The sequence below is a fragment of the Babylonia areolata genome, chromosome 13 (genome assembly GCF_041734735.1).
Source record: "Babylonia areolata isolate BAREFJ2019XMU chromosome 13, ASM4173473v1, whole genome shotgun sequence".
NCBI lineage: Eukaryota > Metazoa > Mollusca > Gastropoda > Neogastropoda > Buccinidae > Babylonia > Babylonia areolata.
The window spans coordinates 21,852,351-21,874,516 of NC_134888.1; the positions used below are offsets into that span (position 1 = coordinate 21,852,351).

General features: G+C 42.4%; 1 protein-coding gene across 5 annotated transcripts in view; it reads right to left on the reverse strand.

Moving 5' to 3' along the window:
• LOC143289142 (uncharacterized) overlaps positions 1 to 22,166 on the reverse strand; it is a 46,304-nt gene that overhangs the window by 18,517 nt on the left and 5,621 nt on the right. For 3 of the 5 annotated variants that reach the window (XM_076598026.1, XM_076598030.1, XM_076598027.1), the window contains exons 2-5: positions 18,727 to 18,820; positions 3,267 to 3,521; positions 1,473 to 1,689; positions 535 to 639 (exon numbers count right to left, since the gene is read on the reverse strand). In XM_076598026.1, coding sequence (XP_076454141.1) covers positions 535 to 639; positions 1,473 to 1,689; positions 3,267 to 3,521; positions 18,727 to 18,820 — 671 coding nt within the window. Of the gene's footprint in view, positions 1 to 534; positions 640 to 1,472; positions 1,690 to 3,266; positions 3,522 to 10,188; positions 10,624 to 10,711; positions 10,903 to 18,726; positions 18,821 to 22,166 lie in introns of those variants that run through there. The other 2 variants (XM_076598029.1, XM_076598028.1) reach the window with 2 other exon arrangements.

Consider the following 22,166-nt stretch of genomic DNA (forward strand, 5'->3'; position numbering starts at 1 on the left):
CACACGAACACACACACACACACATGCACATACACACACACACATACCCACACAGACTCTCTCTCTCTAACATGCACACACACACACACATGAACACACACATGCCTTACCACAGGCACACATCTCTTTCTATGCACACATTCACTTCCTGTGCCTCAATACCTAACCAGTGGTTTGGACCTTCTCTTCTCCTTATCAGCCAGCAACAGCATGTTCCTTCCTTTTCTTTTTCCTTCTCCTTTTTCCACCCACATGCTGTCCTTCCCTTTTCTTTCCTCCTTCTCTACCCATGTTGCCGGCTGCCTGACACAGTTGGTTTTGTGCTGTCACTGACACGATGCTCGACTCCCTACCGTTAGTCTTCACCCCCTGTCTTCATAAACCTCACTACCTCTGGGATGTCAGGTTTCAAGGGGGCCATGGTGCCTCTCCACTTCACCACTTCAATCACCCTGTAATTAACTCACTCTGACTGCACGATCTCAAAACACACAACACAGCCACACACCTGTACGACACACACACACGACCTACCCCCAGACATGGGAGGAAAAGCAGAGGGCGCTGAGGACTGCGGGGCTGGCAGTGCAGGGGCTGTCACCGGAGAGGAACCAAAGTTGCTGAAGTCGGCAAACCCCCCTGCGGCACATTGAGCAGTTCATTTAAAATAAACGCCCCAGTCACCATCCGACCTGTTAAACCGTTCTATTAACACCAACGCTCACACCATCCTACCCTCTTGCTAGCACTTTTCGCCACAAAACTGCAGCCTCACTGACACTGAGAACGGACATTGCTCATCAACTTGTCTCCTGGTTTCTTCCACATTCCCTTGTCTTTCATTCACACACACACACACGCACACACACACATATAAACATATGTGTACACACACACACACACACACACACATACATACACACACACATGCACACAAACATGAAATCATTCACATGTCAGCCCCTGAAAGGCAAAACTAACATTATTTTTTAAAAACTTTTACAGACGAAAGGGATCACAGCGATTCTTGTTCAAGTCCCCCATAAACTTATCAAAATGATGAAAATCCCACTGTAAGGCACTACTGCTTTGATTCAAAATCTCTTCCTCTCTCCCCCCCCACTGAACCCGCCACTTTTCTCTCTCCCCCTCTATTTCTCTAAATTGTGACTTCATAGTACATCTTAAGAACAACAGCTTCTCTTTTTCAGTACCGTTTCATCAAAACGTGCTTTTCTTCTTGAAGATTTGACAATGGTATTTCTTCATTTATCCCTTCAAGACGGGCAATGAACTGAATGAATAAACCTATCTGCATTCTCATTCTCTGTCTCTCTCCTCTCTCTCCCTCCCTCCCTCCCTGAAAAGAGGTGCCTGCCTCCCACTGACACCCCACCCCACAAGCACCTCTCCCCAAATCCCCACCACCACCCTCCATGGGTCCCATCACCCCCTTCCTGTCACCTCCTCACCTGTGCTGGCAGTGGCGGCAGAGGGTGCGGAAGAAGCGAAGGGGTCCGAGCCAAGCTCCCCCAGGAGGTCGAACCCTCCTCCCCCAGCAGGCTTGGCGGGGGGCTGCTGTGGGGGGTGGGCGGTGACGGCAGGGGGCAGGGCGGAGGACTTGGCCGGGGTGCTCATGCTGCCGGGGGCCGCCGAGCTCTGTGTGCTGTTCTGACTGGCTGTGCTCGTCTGAAACAGCCAGAGGGGGGGTGGTCTTTGTATTTATACTCCTTGTTTGGTTTTGAATTCGACTTACCATGATGTGCTTTGAGTTTGACATGCAATGATGTGAGAGGGACTAAAACCCCAAAGCCTAGTCTCTGTCTGGTTTTGAATCAAACTATTACACGTAAAAATGATGTTTTTTTTTTAGTTTGACATGCAGGGATGTCAGAGGGTTAAAACCAAAAAAGTTTATAGTTGGGGTCCAGGATCGTGGGAAGCCAGCCCCTGGTGGGGTGCAGGGGCAGCAGAGTGCAGACAGGAAACAGGTTATCTATATATGTGTGTCTGGCAGTGTCAAGAACATGGAGATTAAAACATTTTTTCGTAAATTTGTATATCGTCCTGATATACATCTCTCCCCAAGACAAGTTATATGCACCAAGTTTTTTTGTAAGTCACTGTGTGCACTCATGCTTATGTGAATGAGTGTGAGTGTGTGTGTGTGTGTGTGTGTGTGTGTGTGTGTGTGTGTGAATCAAAAACAGAATCAGAATCAAATTTATTTGCCATAAAAACTGTGAATGAAAGGGTTATAGTGTGTGTGTGTGTGTGTGTGTGTGTGTGTGTGTGTTTGCTGATGAGTTCATGTGCCTCTTTGTATTCATCTGGATCTCTTCATGTGCCTCTTTGTATACATCTGCATCTCTGCGAGTGCATATACACGTAAGTGGGTACATATAGCATTATAGGTGACTGTGCACACGCATACATGAGTGATTGCGAGTGTGTCTTGTGTGCATGCACCTGCACCTGTGTATGCGTGCTTGCACGCTTCTGTGCATGCGCACAAGCACTAACATAAACAAAATCCACTTGTGTGAGTCTGCACACAGTGCACATGACTTTATCTGCTGAGTCAGAAGCAGGTGGGTGTCATTTTCACAAACGGCACAGAAATGAACAATGCTGGAAGTAAAGAGAGTGACAGATGTAGAAGACATGGGGGGGAGGGGGGGGAGGTGGCGAAGTGGGGAGGAGGAGGGGGCACCGTCTGTGCAGTGAACACTGTCAGTGTCGATATCCATCCCCGACAGGTTTTGTGTGCAGCTGACGTGTGGCTGCGTGCAATCAGTAATCACAACACACCCTCATTTTGCAAGACACACAAAAGCATGCACCCACCCACACACTCACATTAGTTCACACACACACACACACACACACACACACACACACACACTCACTCACTCACTCACTCACTCACTCACTCACTCACTCACTCACTCACTCACTCACTCACTCACTCTCTCTCTCTCTCTCTCTCTCTCGCACACATTCTCTCTCACACACACGCACACCCACCAACACACACACTCACCAATGCTCTCTCTGTGCCTCACACACACACACACACACTCACTCACATAAAGTGATAAACTGACCCCCACACTCAGAAAAACAACCACACACACACACACACACACACACACAAAGTCACACACATAAAGTAATAAACTGTTACCCACACTCAGAAAAAAAAAAAGAAAGGGGGGGGGGTTGGGGGGGGGGGAGGCGGGCCAGGTGGGGGCACAAAAAGTCACCTGACTATTGCCAACGACCAGTCTGGTGGCGTTCTCCCCTAGCAAAGCGCGCAGTGGTTTGGTCTGGGGCTGTTTGCTGAGGGCCGCGTCGTTCATGCGCCGGGCCTCCTCTCTCATCGCCTCCGTGGGGGCCACGTAGAAGCGCTTGTTCTCATACTTCTGCACCATGAAGTCACGCACGCGCTGCTCGTCCCGCGAGTCCGGCTCCGGCCATGTGCGGTTGTCGTAGAGACCCAGGTACACTTTGCGGTTGAGCTGCACACATATGGTACGCACACACACACACACACACATATACAGTGGAGACAAGGGCTAATGGAAATGAGGGATTTTTTTTGTTGTTGTTTTGTTTTGTCTTCTTGTTTGTTTTTTTCCCTGAGCTTAGCAGACATGATCCTGACTGGCCACACAAGACAAAAGTCATGGCTGATCCTTTCCCCCATCACCCCACATGCTCTCTTCCCCCCTCCCCCCCACCCCCTCTCTCTCTTGTTTCACTTTGCTCTGCTCCCACCCTTCCTCCCTTATTTGCCTCCATCCCCCCCCCCCCCCCCCCCCCCCCCCACCACACCTTTTTTTTTTTCAATTTTATTGTTTTATCCATTTCCAACATTACTGTTATCCCACTCAACCCAGCTGTGTACACACACAGGATCGCTTTGTCAATGTCCAGACACTCCAGTGTTAGCAGTGTTATAGAGGCAAAAATCAATGCCAGGCTGCCATCAGGTCTCTCAACCACAGGAGATCTACACAGGCTTTCAGTGATGCATCGCCATGTTTGGCATGCTGTTAAATTGATTGGTCAGTTCCTGACTAATGATTAATTCATTAAAGTCATTACTTCATAGTTCATCCCAGAATGAGGAGTACACCAGATTGGAAAGTGTCCCTCCAGTGGTAGTCCCCACCCTCACCTTCAACCCCACCCCCACCTCCACCCCCGCCCCCTCCACCCCTCGGCCTCCAACCCTATCTGTCATTTCTGGGGTTCTGGCTCCAAAACCATTCTGTTGAAATGAGAACCTCTACAGCTGTTGCACAACTTACAAACCTCAAAGCATAGACATTGCTTCCTGGGAAACTGATACCCTTGACCACTCTCGCTGGAGGATCTGTACTCTAGTGGCATAAAGACATTTGAAAACAAGAGAACACTGGCCATTAAGGAGAAGCGTGAGTGAAGGAAGCAGGGCTCAACTTCTGGAGACGTTTTCCCTTGCAACACCTGTGGGAAGTGCTGCAAATCCAGAATCGGCCTCTTCTCCCATATGAGGACACACGCCGACAGATAAGCCTGCCTGCCTACCCATTCAGCCTGCCTGCCTACCCATTCCGTAGGTCCGACGGGAGACTCCATCATCAGACACTTCTTCAGTCAGTTCTGAGCATCGACTCAAGTCTTGCTCATAGGTGATCCAATCCAAGTAACCTAAGTAAATGTGACAGGAGGGGGACAACACCAGAGAATCCTGTGACTGCCGATGGAACGTAGAATAGAAAGTCCCATGACACCTGAGGGACGACAGATCTGACAGGCCCCTCTTGACCCATTCTCCCTCCCTCCTTCCCTCCCTGATATGAACCTGATATGACACATATACATGTTTGTGTGTGTAAGAGTAAATTCGGTTTCTTTGTCTTTTGCCCTTGACAGCTGGATATTTTATTTATTTATTTTTAATAATAGTTTTTTTTTAAAAAGAGCTTACTCCACTACCCTCATGAAATCTTTTTGCTTTGTTTCCATGGGCATGGGCAGGGCTGGAAGACCTCATCTTCACCCCCCACCCCTCCACCCCCGCCCAAGGTCACAAGCAGCCCACATTCCCACACACAGTCACACCACACAATGGGTGAATCAGAAAAGACCCAAGATGTGGTGGATAGACAGTGATGTTTCAACGTACAATCAGAGACAGATGATGCAGGAAAGAAAAGAGAAAAAAAATACAAGTAGGGCACAGCCAGTATTTTCAAAAAAACATACCATGTCGATTTTGATAAACGAAGCAGTGTGAAACTAACGTGTGTGTGTGTGTGTGTGTGTGTGTGTCTGTATGTCTGTCTGTCTATATGTCGAGTGTGAGTCTATACGTATGCATCTCTCTTTGCATGTCAGTGTGCAGCTGTGCATTTACACACAGGTTCATGGGAATCTCTACAGGCTGGTTGTGTGGAAGTCATAAAGCTTGGTTTTTCATTTCTTTTTCTTTTTTTTTCTTTTTCTTTTTTTTTCCACTTCAGACCATAGGGGGGGATAGGAGCGGAACACAGAACATTCCTTCTCTACTTCCCAGGCACTGAGAAGCAGAACACCAAATAAATGTAGAGTCACAGCATCGATACACCTCAGGAGGCTTTATACTTCAACCACCAACAAACATAATAGGCATGGATTGATTGATTGATGTGGATACTTATATAGCGCCTATCCTCAGTCAGAGACCAAGCTCTAAGCGCTTTACATACACGGGGACATTTGCACCACAGGATAAAAAATTTTTTTTTTAAAGTTTACTGAGCAGGCTGGCTAACTCGCTCCCTCCCTCCTTCAGAGACTCCCCACTATATCCAGAAACTGTATAAACACATCCAAAGTGACTCTGTCAACCCCTCACCTGTCCCAGCACCCTGATCAATACTGCACACACACTGAGCGTCTGTGCCTGCTGACAACAAAACAAACCTATCCGCTTTCCTCTCTGTGGGAAAAGGTCACAGAAAACTTGCCTCTCACAAACCGTCTGTGTACTATATATATATATATGTGTGTGTGTGTGTGTGTGTGTGTGTGTGTGTGTGTGTGTGTGTGCGCCTCTACGCCTCTGTATGTGTGTGTGTGTGTTTGTGTGTGTGGAGTTCTTTCCATTTCAAACATGTAAAATGATAAGGAAAGAAAAACAGCTTCACAGCTGACGAAAGGTTGCTGCCAATTAGCAAAACATGCATGCAGCTTGTCAATTCGCACTGGTAAACAACACATGAACCAGAAGCTGGATCCAGGTTTGTGCCACCACTAGTGTCTGTGTTGTGTGGCAATAAACTTCATCAATACTTTGTTCAATGTTTATTTCTTCTTAAAAGCATGCTAACTTTTGCTCTTTTAAAATACACACACACACACACACACAGAAGCCACAAGGCAATGCATGCTCGTTTAATTGTATTCAATATTCAACTCTCATGGCTTCATTCACACTTCCTTTCATTTTATAAAAAAATGTGTGTGTGTGTCAAAGCGTTCGTGTCTACGTGTGTGTGTGTGTGTGTGTGTGTGTGTGTGCAGCATGCACACAAATGTACACATCATCTCATCTTGATCACCATCAACATCACTGTCAGTAGCAACAGAAACTATGCTCTGTTTGTAGCAGGCAGCAAGGTCACCATGCTGTCTCTGTCTCTCCATATTAACAGCCAAGATAGATATCTGGAGAGCAGGAAACAAACTAAAAAACACAGAACATTATCGTAATTATGTTAGACAAAAAAAAAAACCCAGGTAACATTTGATACCTAATGTTTATGCTGACATGATTTTGCATTTCAGACGCGGCAGCAGTGAATATCTTCAGAGCTATACAAAGAATGCAATGTAAATAGACACAAACGTTGTTTTTTCAGGTGCAGAGGTATCTTATCATACACGTTGTATTGTTTCATGTGAGGCACTAAAACCCCATTATATGAGGGGGAGTGGGAGGGGGGAGAGGGGGGGAGGGTTGCCACATAAGTATTATATATTATTAAATGTGATGACCCATCCACTGCATGGAAATGCCACTGACGTAAAGTTCACTCTGAGCTCTGTGTTCTGTCCTCGACGATCTTAAATATTATGTCAGTTTATACCAGTGAAGTATTAAGAATTTTGCTAATTTCACACACACACACACACACACACACACACACACAACATTCAAAGAAGAGAAACTGTCAGATTTTCACTGACTATTGTACTGCTCTACACAAGTAATTCTCAGTAATGAAAAGTATGACTCAAAATGTTATCCAATATGGCTTTGCATACTACATATATGTGTGTATCATGGTGTTTTTCAGTTAAAATATTTTCTTATTGTGTGACAAATCTTGTTTTGTTCAAACCATTTTAAATGGGGTTTTAACCTCAAAACAAACAACAACAACAACAAACAAACAAAAAAACAACAAAAAAAAACCCTCTCTCTCTCTCTTACACACACTCTATCCCTCTCTGTGAGTACACACAAATGCAAAGAATAAGAATGCAGAACAAATGAAGGAAGAATACTGATGCAAATTTACAAGAGAATGCACATGTACAGATACACACAAGTCACAATTGTGAATCACTGATGCAGTACATCAGCCCACTGTTTACCCTGAAAGCAGTATGTGAACCCCCTATTTTACCCCCCCACCTCCAGTATAGTTCCAGACAAAAGCACTGTGTTCACGGTTGATTAACTGACTGCTGGTCTGAAGCCTGTGCTGTGCTGTGCTGTGCTGTGCTGCAGTGCGCTACGCTGTGCTTCTGTTTTCGGCTGGGGCATCGTCAAATAATGGGGGATCCTTTGGGTCCCTCCTCATCCTCCATCTCCCCCTTGTACTTTATTTATACTTGCCTTGCAAGCTAATCATATCAGTTTGTTTTTGTTTTTTGTTTTTTTTTTACCTTCAATCATTTTTTGTTGTTCTTTTTTAATACATCGTTTGTTTTGTTTTGTTTTGTTTTTTTCATTTTGTTTAAAATATTCTGTTCTTTTTTATGGAGTTACCCTTGTTTAGATTTGTTTGTTATGGAGTTAAACCAACATTTGCTTAGACCTGTTTGTTGTGGAGTACCAGTATATATTACTTTCTTAATCCTCTTTGGGACCTGTGGCACATAAAGCCGCCACCAGAGATCTCCACTACTGCCTGTCTTGTGCTATTTTGACTTGCTTTCCCCATCTACTGCCATTCCCCTTCGGTTATTTTCCAACCATTGTGCATGGCTTCAGAGTGAGTTAACCATAGTTTCTTGGCGGCGTTCCCGGTTATCGTCTGCGCCAATAACATACCATGCAGGTCCTGAAGTGAGAGCTTCTACCATGTGCAAGGTTACTGAGGACAGCGTTCAATGTGTAGGATCGAGCTTCACTGTCTTTAGGATTTACCCCTTGACTCCTGCTGACGAGTAAGCTTGTCTATGAAGGGATGTCACTGCCCTGAGATAAGATCGAGCTAACAGGATAGGTTGTCCATCAAAACAATCTATTTCAACTCCTTCCTCTTGGAACTGCATTACTGTTGATCAGCAAAATCAATGAACACCTCTTAAAAGTACACAGAAAGTAGTAAATCTACTTCAAATTCATTGCCACATTTTTTCTCATTTCACCAATGTTCAGCAATCAAGAGGCTCAGCTTGACAGTGTCCAGAACTATTCCAGATCTTCTGAGAAACCTTTGCTAAGGAGATGATCTGGAGTCAGCGAATGAAATGATACTTTTGAGATTCTGCTGGTCTTTTTTTTCAGAGCCCCAAAATATGATGTGGTTTGCTCAACTCTGAGAAGATGATGACCTTCTCTGTGACAGAATCAAAGTGTAAAAATGTAGATGATAAAGTAAAACAGAGCTCTAACTCGTATAACTAACTGTCATGACAAAACATGCAAACAAGTGGCTCGCTGAACTTGCATGACGCTGGAAATAATGAGCTCCATGTTCCCGTTTACGGTCAGACTTCCATGGCCTACAAACAAAGGCAAGGCAGAAGAAGACAGCTGTGCTGCTCTCTTTCACTCGCTAATTCACTGACTTCCAAATGGTGCTCACATCCATCATCCAGACACAGGGCAAGGCAAGCTGTCGCTTCAACAATGACTTGACTTTCAAGTAGCTGGTCATCCACTCAGCTGCATGCATAATTAAAACAACAAATAATTCTTTATTAACCCCTTGACTGCCAACACTTTTTGAGGTCAACTGTATTCCGTATACTGAGGGAGGGAAAGAAAGCATGTCAGTTATATGTATGAACACTAAAACGATTGTATCTTCTCTATTTGTGGGAATTTTGGCACGAATTGCACAGACTGATGCATAAGTACTGCTTTTTCATGGAAAAATAAGAAAAGGACTGACTTTATCAGTTTGTGATTTACTGAGTATGTATATTAAAATTATTACATGTGTGTTTACAATATTTTGTGAATATTTCCAGAAACAAACTCACATGCACTTACACTGAAACAAACAAAAAAAGAGCAATAAGCCTCCATCTCTCCTTCATTACAATTATCATAATTATCTTATGAAGCTTTCTTCATCACTGTCCACATCATTCATAATTTCCTTAAACACTGAAAAGGACTGCTCGTCCAAGACTGTTGTGGTGTCTCCATTTTGGAGAAGACCAGTTTCAATCCTCAGGCAAAAAAAACCCAAAATTCTCAAGACCTGTATGACTCAGTGATTTTGAAAAGGGAAGAAAATCTTTTTTTACAAACCTTTTCTGAGCCTATCAAAATCAGCCTGTGGTTCCACCCATTCTTAAATAGACACAAACATTTGATGAAATACCTCCGCTAATTTAACGGAGGTTGATGACACAAAACTCTCCGAGAGTTCCGTTGATTTAATGAACATGGCAGTCGACAGGTTAAGTGGACATACAGCAACTTCTGTGACAGATTTGGTTGAGCCAGCAGTCGGATATAATAATATATATGATTTATAGTTATACTTTATGTAAGCTTTCTGCATTCTATGACCAAGATTTTTATTGCATCTCTCTTTGTCTTGCACACCAAGTCAATGGCAACCACAAAAGACAACCCCCCACCCCACCCCCCAAAAAAGCAAAATGTACACTATGTTTGGATGTAAAAATAGTAAATCATACAGAAAATGCACAATATGAAGACTGTTTGGCATCCACACCACCCACCGTTGATAAAGGCCTGGGACGAGAAAGCATCATAATCTCACAAGTCGTGTTTGTGGACATAGGTAGCAGATTGACACTTTAAATCTCTTCAAAAATAACACTGCGTTTCACGATCAGGTCCAGACCGAAAACAAACCAGAAGACAGTTACTGTTTAAAAGAAAAAAAAAGTCTTCAATAAAGTCACAAAAGGAATCTTCAGGGCAATGTTATTTCAGATCTTGAAGACATTAACAATCTAAAGCTCAATGCAGGTTTTTAAAGCAGTTATTCAGGGGAAATTGCTGATGCAGATTTTTTTTTTTTTTTTTTAAGAAGATGATAATAAATCCCAGGTCTTCACTTCAGAGACGGCTTCTTTCAGATCTTGAACACTGAACAGCATATAACTAAACGTAAGACTTGATTAAAATTTGATGGTCACAGTTGGAAAACTCTCTCCCTCTCACTCCACAAAACAACACAACCCTGAAAGAAATGTAACAACATCTACACAACTGACCCACACTCCCAGAACCACTTACTTTTTATACAGGCCGCTCCCCTCCACAATTTCTGCCACTTGAAAAAGTGGCCTGAGAAGTGGTGCTTGGCACACACACACAGAGACAGAAAGAGACCGAAAAGAGAAGAAAAGTGGACTGGGCTGTGTGCTAATTGGTGATGGGACTTACTGCACACTGCCTGGCCTCTTTCTCATTGTCAAGGGCCAGGGCACATGCCACTTCTCTGATTACACCATGGACCCGCCCCCCTCTTCTTTCACAAGCCCCAAGTGTGGAAACAGGACCTGTGACATGACCTGTGCCTGGCTGGCTGTCCTGTCTGGGTTATCACCTGTGTCTGTCACTGTCAGTCAGCACTGTCTCTGCCTTGTTGCCAGTCAGTCAGCAGTACATCCTGTTGACCCTTTTCATCCCAAGTACAACAAATCAACCACATTACTCCAGATCACATCAAGTTTCAAGAGCACTGGCTGAAAGAGGGTTGAGTCAGAATAATTTTCAGTTGAATGTTGTTTCTGGATGGACTGCTGTCAAATTTGGGATGGATGTTTTATGTGACCCATGATTCATGTGTGAAGTGTAAACTGAATAAAAACCAGTTCGTAGTATGACAACAACAAAAATAAATAAACAAATAATATTAATGATAATAATCATAATCATAAATTAATGATAAAACAGGACTGAACAGTAGGGTTTCAGACACAAGTTCCTCTTTCTAAGGTTTTTTGGAGCACACTCTCACATCACTAGGAACACTGGCAGACTAACGTCCCTTAGAAAAGGAAGTTCGCAAGGGAAACCAGTTTCAGTACACTAGAACTGAAAGCAGGGAACAAAACACAAGTTCCTCATTCTGTAGTTTCTGTGAGTACACGTACGCAGTGGAGTCACAAAGGACATGTGATGTGGGATGAAATGAGTTAAAGGCTGTGATGTGGGATGAAATGAGTTAAGGCTGTGATGTGGGATGAAATGAGTTAAAGGCTGTGATGTGGGATGAAATAGTTAAAGGCTGTGATGTGGGATGAAATGAGTTAAAGGCTGTGATGTGGGATGAAATGAGTTAAAGGCTGTGATGTGGGATGAAATGAGTTAAAGGCTGTAATGTGGGATGAAATGAGCTAAAGGCTATGGGGTCAGTGTGCACAGGCCGACAAACAAGGGTCACAACCACCACTTTCCTCGACAGCTTTGCAGCTGCTTTGAAAACAACTGTGGACATCACTGGACAAAAACTGAACTTTTAAAACTGCATGCTTGGTGCGTATCTGTTATGTATGTGTGAGTGTATGTGTGAATGTGTGTCTTCATGTTTTACATTTATTTGCTTATTTATCATCATTGTTGATTAGTATTACTACTACCTTTTTTATATTATAATTATTATTTATTTATTTATTTATGTAAGCTCATCTATTATTTATTCACCTTTTTTTTTTCTTTTTTTTTTCTCAAGGCCTGATTAAGTGCGCTGGGTTACGCTGCTGGTCAGGCATCTGCTTGGCAGATGTGGTGTAGCGTATATGGATTTGTCCGAACGCAGTGACACCTCCTTGAGCTACTGAAACTGAAACTGAACTTTTAAAAAACTGATCAGCCTCATCAGTCACACAACCAGTCAATCATTCATTTTGATCAGTCTGGACAGAGACAAGACGGATAAATGAATGGATGGATGGATGAAACAGATCATGAACAAACAAAAAAGATGAACATATAGCTAATACAGCATATAGTCAGAAGGGTAAGAAAAAACAGACGACTCATTGTACTGATAAGTAAGGGACAAGTAATTGTTCTCATAGACCACTTACATTATCCTATACTGGCTTCAGTCAAACTTTAGCCAAAATTCCTCACTGGTCTAATAATTTAACTCTGGAACAAGAAGAAGCAAAGAATTCTCAGCACGCTCATGCTTCCAATTATTCAACAGCCCAACACTACACTAGCAAAACCAGCAAGGAAATATGATTCTGATCATGTATAAGATCAAGTGATGTTACATACATCTGTCCCTCTATAAGAGTTTAACAAGTATATAATACACTACAACGGAGCTGAAGAGGGCTCTCAGCAGTTAACCAGATGACAGCTGATAGTGACAGTGATTAGCTGTTCTGTCTATGGCTGCATTGACAAGGCTACTGGGTTATCTCTTCTTGACTCAGTTGATACATTGAGGTGATGTCACTGTAACTGTAACCCGCTTCCTTTCCGACAGCCCTCACTCTGCCAGGCATGACCCACTCATTAAGCCCCCCCCCCCCCCCCCCAACCCCCCCACCCCCCTCTTCCCTCATCTCCAGCATTCGTTACCCAACTTCAACACTGCATCAAGATGCAAGATGAAGAAGACAGTGACCAAGTAAGCCCTGTGTGGGCACACACACATGCATGCATGCATGCTCTCTCACACCCCCACCCCCACAGACTGATAATCTTTACTTCTAAGCCAGATGGACACCCTTCCTTCTACTCCAGTCTTCAACCCAAGAATGGGACCTGGGGTGACTGAGGTAACACCAATGCATGTGAGGACACTGTGAAAATTGAGAGATGGTCATAAGTACTCTCAAAAATTTCCAAACAAAAATCATACTACATAAAAAGCAGTGACGCTGGGAATACTGTTTTAAATGTTTTTTTCTCAAAATACATGTTATTTTCTAATTGCACACACACACACGTGTGTGTGTGTGTGTGTGTGTGTGGAGAGGGAGGGGGAATGGGTGTGTATGTGTCGAAAATGAAGCCACTGTGTTGTATTACTTGCTTGTATGTATTTAGCTTAATCATATGTGTAACTTTTTGATTTTTTGGTCCAACCTCTGTCATGTTGTGTATGTGCTGAACTCAGACATGGACTGAAAAACTGTGCAGGGTGAGTGACGAACCTGTGGATGCACAATTAATATCCAAATAGATCAATAAAGATGTACTGTATTGCATTGTACTGGCTGTAATGTCGTGTCATGTCGTGTCATGTCATGCAGTGTGTCAACAGCACAAGTCAAGGAGAAATTTTCACACAAACTATCATCACAAGAGAAGGCAAAGGGTACAAGGGGCAAGAAGGAGACAGATTGACAGAGCAGGAGAAAGAGCAAACAACAGACAGAGAGCAAGAGCAAAGTGAAGGAGCAATTCTGTTTGACCCATCATGTATACAGGCGGATGGCAGAGCTGAAACCATGGTCACAAAGGAAAGAAATGACCGTCGAACCAAACTATTACACTTTGTTTCTCTGTCATGTAAATCAACTGATGATAACTGATCCCGTTTCTGCTCAGCAGCACAGCTTTTCTGAGTCCAGTCCACACTATAAACAAGCACAGCTTTTCTGTGTCCAGTCCAGACTATAAATACAGCGCAACACAGGCAGCATACTAAACTGAAACCACTGTGTGACACTTGTTGTGCCAGTAAAGAGAAGGGGCAACCAGACACAGCAACATGTGCACAACCACCTTCAATAAACTCCCACCAGTGACCACTGAAACAATGGACGGTCTGGAAGTGGAAGTGGAGTAACAACAATACCTGCTGAACCACTGCACTGCCCACCTAAAGGATTTCTTAATTCTATTTGGATATGGTATAAACTTTGGTATTGCACCTGTCCCACCATAAGGACACTCCATCACTAAATGCTTGTTCTACAGGCACTTGAGTACTTGTTTGTAATCTAGAGTTTCCCATCAACCCATGCCAAGTCTGCATGTAATATGAACAAAAGACAGGGTGTGAAATTCCCACATTCTTCTATTTATTCCTCCAAACTCGAATCCTGCAAATTCTGACAATGACGATGTTCTCTGAACTATCAAAATGAAAAATCCACAGCAAATAACATTTCCATCTGAGCCTTAATCACACTAAACCCTGGGCAACAGCAACAGCCAGGACCAGACACCCTCTCTGACCTGCCTCCTGTCTCAAGTCCACGATATTCTTCACTTTGCCACTGATTGTGGCTGATGACACTGTTGAGGTTTTTACCACTTCCATAAATACCTATCAATAATGAAGATGATGATACAAACAGAAGAACAAGAGTATGGAACAGGCATTTTCCCCATCTCCCTCCAAAATCTGTCTTTCGCAACAGAGTATATCAATTATATGTCATGGAGTGATGAACACACACACACACACATACAAAACCACACACACACAAACAAAAAAAGAATAGACACACCAAAAAAAACCAGCAAAGGCAACATTGCATGGTGTGACATATTGCCAGTGTGCCTTGTCAGGACTGGTTTCACTGTACAGCCTCCACTCCATCACTCTCCACCACTGCTGACCCAACAGGTTGGTTTGACGTGACACACTCCAACATCTCCATCCCAATACACCACACACACACACACTTATGTAACCATGCGCAGACAGACATGCACACAAGCACAATTGTGCATGCGCATATGCATGCTACACATACACAAACCTTCACACACACACACACGCACACACACAGTAGTTGTACACATAAACAGTAATATTTGTGTCTGGCTAAATGAATGTACAACTGCACATGTAAACGAAACCCAAACTGAACTGGGGTGATTCATCTATTTTCAAATGCATATATACTGCCACATGCTATCATGAGATCTGAGGATTCACACCAACACACAGACACTCACAGTCACGAAGACACACACACAATGCCATGCACAGACATGCACACACGCGCATGCATGCGCATATGCATGCTACACATACACAAACCTTTTCACACACACACACACACACACACACACACACAGACTACAAATAAACAGTAATATTTGCGTCTGGCTAAATGAATGCACAACTGCACATGTAAATGAAACCCAAACTTAACTGGGGTGATTTATCTATTTTGAAATGCATTTATTGCTACATGCTATCATGAGATCTGATGATTCACAGCAACACACAGGCACTCAGTCACGCAGACACACACACACAATGTCAGCATGAACAGCTGGCTGGGTTACATAACTGCATGTCTTTATGTTCCTCTCTCTCTCTCTCTCCCTCTACCTCTCCCCCTCTGTGTCTCTTTCTGACATACAACACATACACTTAGGCATGCACTTGCATGTATACATGCGCGCGCACACACACACACACACACACACACACACACACACACACACACACAAACACACACACACACACATAGATTGACAGTGATGGCCCAGCAACTGTTCATTTTTCAGACCAAAGAACCAAAATAAATAAGCAGTATTCAATTTATTTCCTCCTCTTGTTTCTGCTGAGTAATAGTATCAGTTCCAGAGGCATTTTTCTTGCCAGTTCATAAGATATTCCTATTATTTACACATACACTGATACAGGTATTTAAAAAAAAACCCATATGAATGCAACAACAACAAAAAAAGAAAAAAAAAAAAAGTAAGATAACTAATTAAAATGAAACAAGCAATAATTAGTTAACAAACTAACTTCGCGGGTTAAAACGTTCAACCTCTTGTTGTTTATCTAACCTATTTATTCGGTCACACTTTAAACCATTCACAGCTGTGCAGCCAAACTAACAATGCAACCACACCAGACCTTGAAGCCTTTTATACAATAAAATCAACAATACACAAAAAATTAAGATATTGATATTTGTTCCCATTAAAAAAAAAATTATGGTGAAACACCTGGTTTCACTGAACTTGATTTCACCTCAGAAACTATTGAGGAAATAAACTGAAAGAGGCTCTAACTGGGTCATCAGTCTTTAAACCATTTGGTGCTCACACCATGTGATTCTATGTTCTCAATAAATTCTACACTACTATTTACTGTATGGCCCATCACAGAGCATGCACCATGCAACTTCTTCATTTTGAAGGCAGTGAAAGTTGTGGAAAAGATAGGAGTGAAAAATCTGTAATCTGATAAAGACTGTTTACTGATACATTAAAAAAAAAAAAAAAGAGTTCCAAAGTTTTCTGACTGTCTGGACTGATCTTTAAAGTGTTAATCAGTTTGAGTGTTCCATGTTTTTTGGGGGTGTTTTTTTTTTAATATCACTAATTGTCAACATAAATCTTTATAAGTTTATGACTTGTGTTTGGTTTTGAAACGTGTGTGAGGAACTGAAGCAGGTGATTTTTTTTTTTTTTTTTTTTTTTTTTTTGGTGGCATTCTCATGACAACTTACACAGTTACAGTCTGAAACACCTTACAGTTCTTGGGTACCAGGAACTGCAGCCAGAATAAGGTTCTGACCCACATTCCCAGTCCCCTCCGTCAGCGACCTCCTCCCACACTGAACGTCCTGCTTCCTCAACAGCATCACCACAACCAACCCCCCCTCCTCCTTGCTGAGCCCAAGTACCAGGGGTCAACAGGGAGATACCACGATCTGTGTTCCCTAAGGCTACCCACCAACGGAGGCCTCACATTGTCACTGTTGTACTGATTAATCAGCTTCATGCAGCAGTAACTGTTCTGATTTAACATGACACCATAATAAATAGTATACTATAACAGTAAATAACATCACTGACCTACTGACCACTTTACTGATATTGATAACTGCTAAGCAACACACACACACAGGCGCACACACACACACACACAGACTCACACTGACACAGACACAGACACACTATCTGACCTAAACACAGAAGATAATAAGTAAATAACTGTTCCTGACAGTGAACTTCCCATCACAAAACTGATAAAACGTTCAACCCAGTGAGCTGATACAAGAAACAAAAGGTGGTGATACCCTACTACTTGAATGAGATCACACACTAATTTTACCAACTGCCTACCCCTGTCACAGTGTCGGCAATGTCCCTGTCAATCAAAACCACTTTTGGTCTGTTTATGTTGTTTTTTTTCTTGTGCAAAACACACAAACAGTTGCCCTCCATCTCTCTGAGTGCATGCAATTAGCCTGGACTTGTGCTGATGTCTATGCTGTTCCATCCTCCACATTGAATTATACATGAAAGGTCAAAATTTTCATTTATTCAAAGGAACAGTCCACACAGAGAAGAAAGACTGACATTATTCAACACATGCAGTGGTCAAATGGTCAGAGCACTGGATGCTTGCCTGAGTTTACTTAGTTCAATCCTTGTCGCACCTGGTGGGTAAAGGGTGGAGATTTTTCCAATCTCCATGTTTGATGTGCAGACCTGCTGGAGCGTGAACCCCCTTCATGTGTATATGCATGCAGAAGATCAAATATGAATGTTTAAAATTCTGTAATCCATGTCAGCGTTTGATGGGTCATGGAAACAAGAACATACCCAGCATACATACCCCTAAAGACTAGAGTATGGCTGCCAACCTGACCGGGTACATAAACAAAACTGTCATACACGTAAAATGTTACATGTCCGTGTGAGTGTGTGTGTGTAGGTGTGTGTGTGACTGAAACCTCACTGAATGGCACAGGAAATGAATAATGAGCACCGAAAGGCAGCTGTCAGTCGGCTCTACCCAGGTAGGCCGCCTGTTGTGCAAATGACTCTGTGTTTGTACAGCGCTTACAGTTTGGTCTCTAGCCAAGGATAGGCGCTATATAGTCACAAGTATCCATATCATCATCATCATCATCATCAAATTTATCTGTGAGCACTGGTCCGTCCGTACAAAAATGAACAAAATTCTTCATTAGTCAGATGCCCAAGCCTCTATCTCTTCCAAGATCACTCCCACAATCCAATAGCTGCGTACCACTATTGTATTCTTTCAAATAAGGCATCCAAAGGTGTGCATATATAAAAAGCTGTTTATGTGCACACCTGTACAAGTGTTGCAGGTGTGTTTACTACATGTACACAGATGTATCTCTTTGTGTGCCAACAGACAATGTGTACACACAGGACTGAGTGCAAGAAGTAAAGGGGAGAGACAGAGAGGGCAAAAGAGAAACAGCAGACAAACTCTGAACAAAGCAAAACCTAAAACCAAAAGCAGCATGGGGGTGAGAGGGGGTGCAGGGAGACATGCTCTTGTCCAATACAAGTTTTCCAGCCTCAGGCTGTGGGGGGGAACTCACTTCGTTCCCATGTGACTTGAGGAAATCCATCTCGTCCGGTGTGAAACTGGCCATGGATATGGACTTGACACGGTGTGGAGGGTTCAAACCTCGCCTGCAACACACAGAACACCATAGCTCAACTCTAGTGAGGGCTAAGCAGACTGCAGTTGTGCAGCACAACTTCAAGTGGTGCACATTCGCTGGGGGAAAGAGAATGGAGTTTATAGTTGTAAACAGCTGAGCAAAATGGTCTGTTCATTAACTGCACTCTTATGGCACAATGTCAGTCCAGTTTCTTTCATTTGAAACTGTGACAATTTTGTCCTCTTTCTACTGAAAAGATTCAACAAAACTTTTCTTATCAAAACAAAACAAAAAGATTCAACAAAACTTTTCTTATCAAAACAAAACAAAAACAAACCGAAAATTACCATATTTTGGTCATGGTAAGTATACCCTTCACTCACAGACACACAGACAGGAACACACACAGGCACACACACTGAGTGATATGCCAAAAAGAAAAGAAAAAAAAAGAAAAAAGATTACTAAGCTTTGAAGTCCAAGACTGAGCAGTGGCACACAATGACCATCACAGTGTTCAAGTGGCAAGCAGTGCCTGCATGATATGGAAACATTTTCAAACTGAACTTTATAATTTCACAAGAGTGACATAAAGCAGTCCGACAGGAATGGGAAAGGCTCACTGATGACTCTGAAAGGGATCAGTTTAATGGGGAATCAAACATGGAAAAGTTACACTCCATGATGAGTAATACAGGGAAAGTTTATATTAATGGGGGGGTCAAAAAGGAAAACATTTTGCTTGGAGTTGGAGGTAAAAAAGTGGATTACATAATTACCGTAACAAAGACACAAGTTTTTCCTTCAATGCCTCATGCAAATGCGTGAGCCACAACTGGTAACGGTTGCAGATCGATGGGAACTAGATTTTAAAATATTTAGGCAGAGTCTGCTTCAGTAATTCTCCTAAATATCAACTCAGTCTCAATGTCTTTTCTTTTTCCACCAGCTCAAAACGAAGAATGAAGGTGCAAAGGTTCTAAGAAAGGAAATGTTTCGATCTGGAACATAACACCACCACTCACCTTAAAATGCAGAAAGTCACAAAAGTTTACAACAAAGGAGAAGAAGATGATTACAAAAGTTTACACTTGTGACAAGTCTTCTGCAGCTGCCACTATCATCAGTCTGACACCCATGGCTACAAGTGGGTGTGCTGTGTGTGGAGGGAGGGAGAAGGGGTGCGGGTGGAGGCGTGGGAGGCCAGGGGGGCGGAGAGGAAGGGAGGTATGTCCACTTCCAGGATAGTTAACCTGCCCCACTCCAGCCCACAAACATTAGCCGAATGTGTGGTGAATTCAATGGGCCACAAAATTGTTGCCATTCATGGCATGTCTCCCTTCCATTCAATGCAAATAGCAGTGGTCTGTGTCTGAAACGCTCATTTACAACACAGTGATGCAACTATTCTTCTCCACTCTTTTGTTATGTTACCAAAAAATAGTATACATATGTATGAGAAATGTGTGTGTGTGTGTGTGTGTGTGTGTGTGTGGAGGAATTTTGTTTAATGTCCCGTCACACATATCGGTGATTGAAGACATTTTGTTAAAGTATTTATGAATACATCTGAGTATTATCGGTTAGAAGGGGTGGGAGATGTGGATGAATGGAGGGTTGGGAGAAACTGGGCAAATGAGGGTAAAAATGTGTGTGTGTGTGTGTGTGTGTGTGTGTCTGTGTTCCCTTCATTTATTTCAATATCTTGCTTTTTTTTCCATTTTTTGTTTTTTTGTTTTTTGGTTGTTGTTGTTTGTTGTTGTTGTTGTTGTTGTTGTTGTTGTTGTTGTTTTTCAAATACTGATGTCTGTGTGGTACTGCTAGTTCCTGGTCAACAATAAATTCATTCTTTGCATGTGTTTCTCAATTTACTGCAAAATGGGAAAGCTGAATATTCATCTGAACCAAAAAACAAACCCAGTTATTTTCTAAAAGCAAGTGCAAAGTTTTGATGGCTGATGTTTGAGATCTGATCTGATACAAAAGTGTAAATGATTCTATGGATTCCACTTGTTAGTAAGTTCTGTACCCAGCATTGGTTGTTCACACAAAATAAGTTCAGTCACATACTGTGTGTATACATGTAGGTGCATTGCTCATGAAAATGAACAACAAAAGGTGGAGGTGCTGAAACGTAAGCTGACTCCATGTTCATGTTCTTTCCACCATACTCTGCACAATAACACGAGTGTATCCTTAGGTCTTTGTTGTTGTTGTGTTGTTGTTTTTAACCTTCTACTGATTTTCCTCCCCATGGTTATCAACAATTGTGTTGTTAACATAAAAGAGATAAAGAGATGAAACAAACAAATAAATAAATAAATAAATAAATGAGTTTCTTCTCCTGAAGAACTTAATATACATGGAGGTAAAGACATCACACTGTCTTCACAGTTCAGTGTAAATCTCTACAACTTCTCAGCTTCTGTGCAAAACAAAGTAATGATAACAACAGTTTACTTCCTACTGACCCCAATGAAAAATGGGGCCAAGACAAAGGCTAAGGTCCAAAGTCAACTGAAATCACTGTGTGAAGAACCAATTTAATTAAAACTCCATCAAATGAGATGGGGATGGGGGTAGTGGTACTGAAAGTGAAAACACTACAAAAATAAGAAAACTGACACCACAGCCTTAATCTGCCAAATGACCACCCCGCTCCAAATGACTCCTCTGAAGCTGAAAATGGAATGTGGCTGCATTAATGGCAGGGTAAAAGCATGTAGCACAAGTATAACATTTTTTGGTAAAAACATGTGTATATAAAGTGGTAATCACATCATGAAAACATAATCCAATAAATGAAATCATTTGCTTCCACTATTTCTTTACTTCATTTACTTCCACAATTAGGTGATGGACCCAGACCTATTGCAAAACTGCAAACCTTCAACACAAACGTCTTCATCTTCACAAAATCAATGTTTAGCTCCAAAATCCTTCAAGGAAATGAATTCATTAATTGATCAAACTAAAATTACTTAATTCATTAAATAATTCATTGAATGAAAACCATAAAGACTACAAACAGATGAACCACCACTACTGAGCTGTGTACTAAACTACCATATAAACTGGCAAACAAATCACACTGACAGTATCTATGCTGTTGCCGCTTGATTAAGTTTACAGTTCACTATCTCATGTTTCAATGGGACGACTCATTAGTCATTAGATAAAAATCCTAAAACAACAGACTCACACGCCAGTCAAGTCAAAAAGTAAATTAAACTTGTACAACAGTGAAGACGTTTAGAGATTCCTACTGGTGAGGGGAAAGCCGCAGGGCATAATCATCTCACCTTGTCAACCATGAAGAGCCAAGAAACAAAAGGCCATGAGGAACAAGGAAAATCTGAGTCAATGCCAGCTCA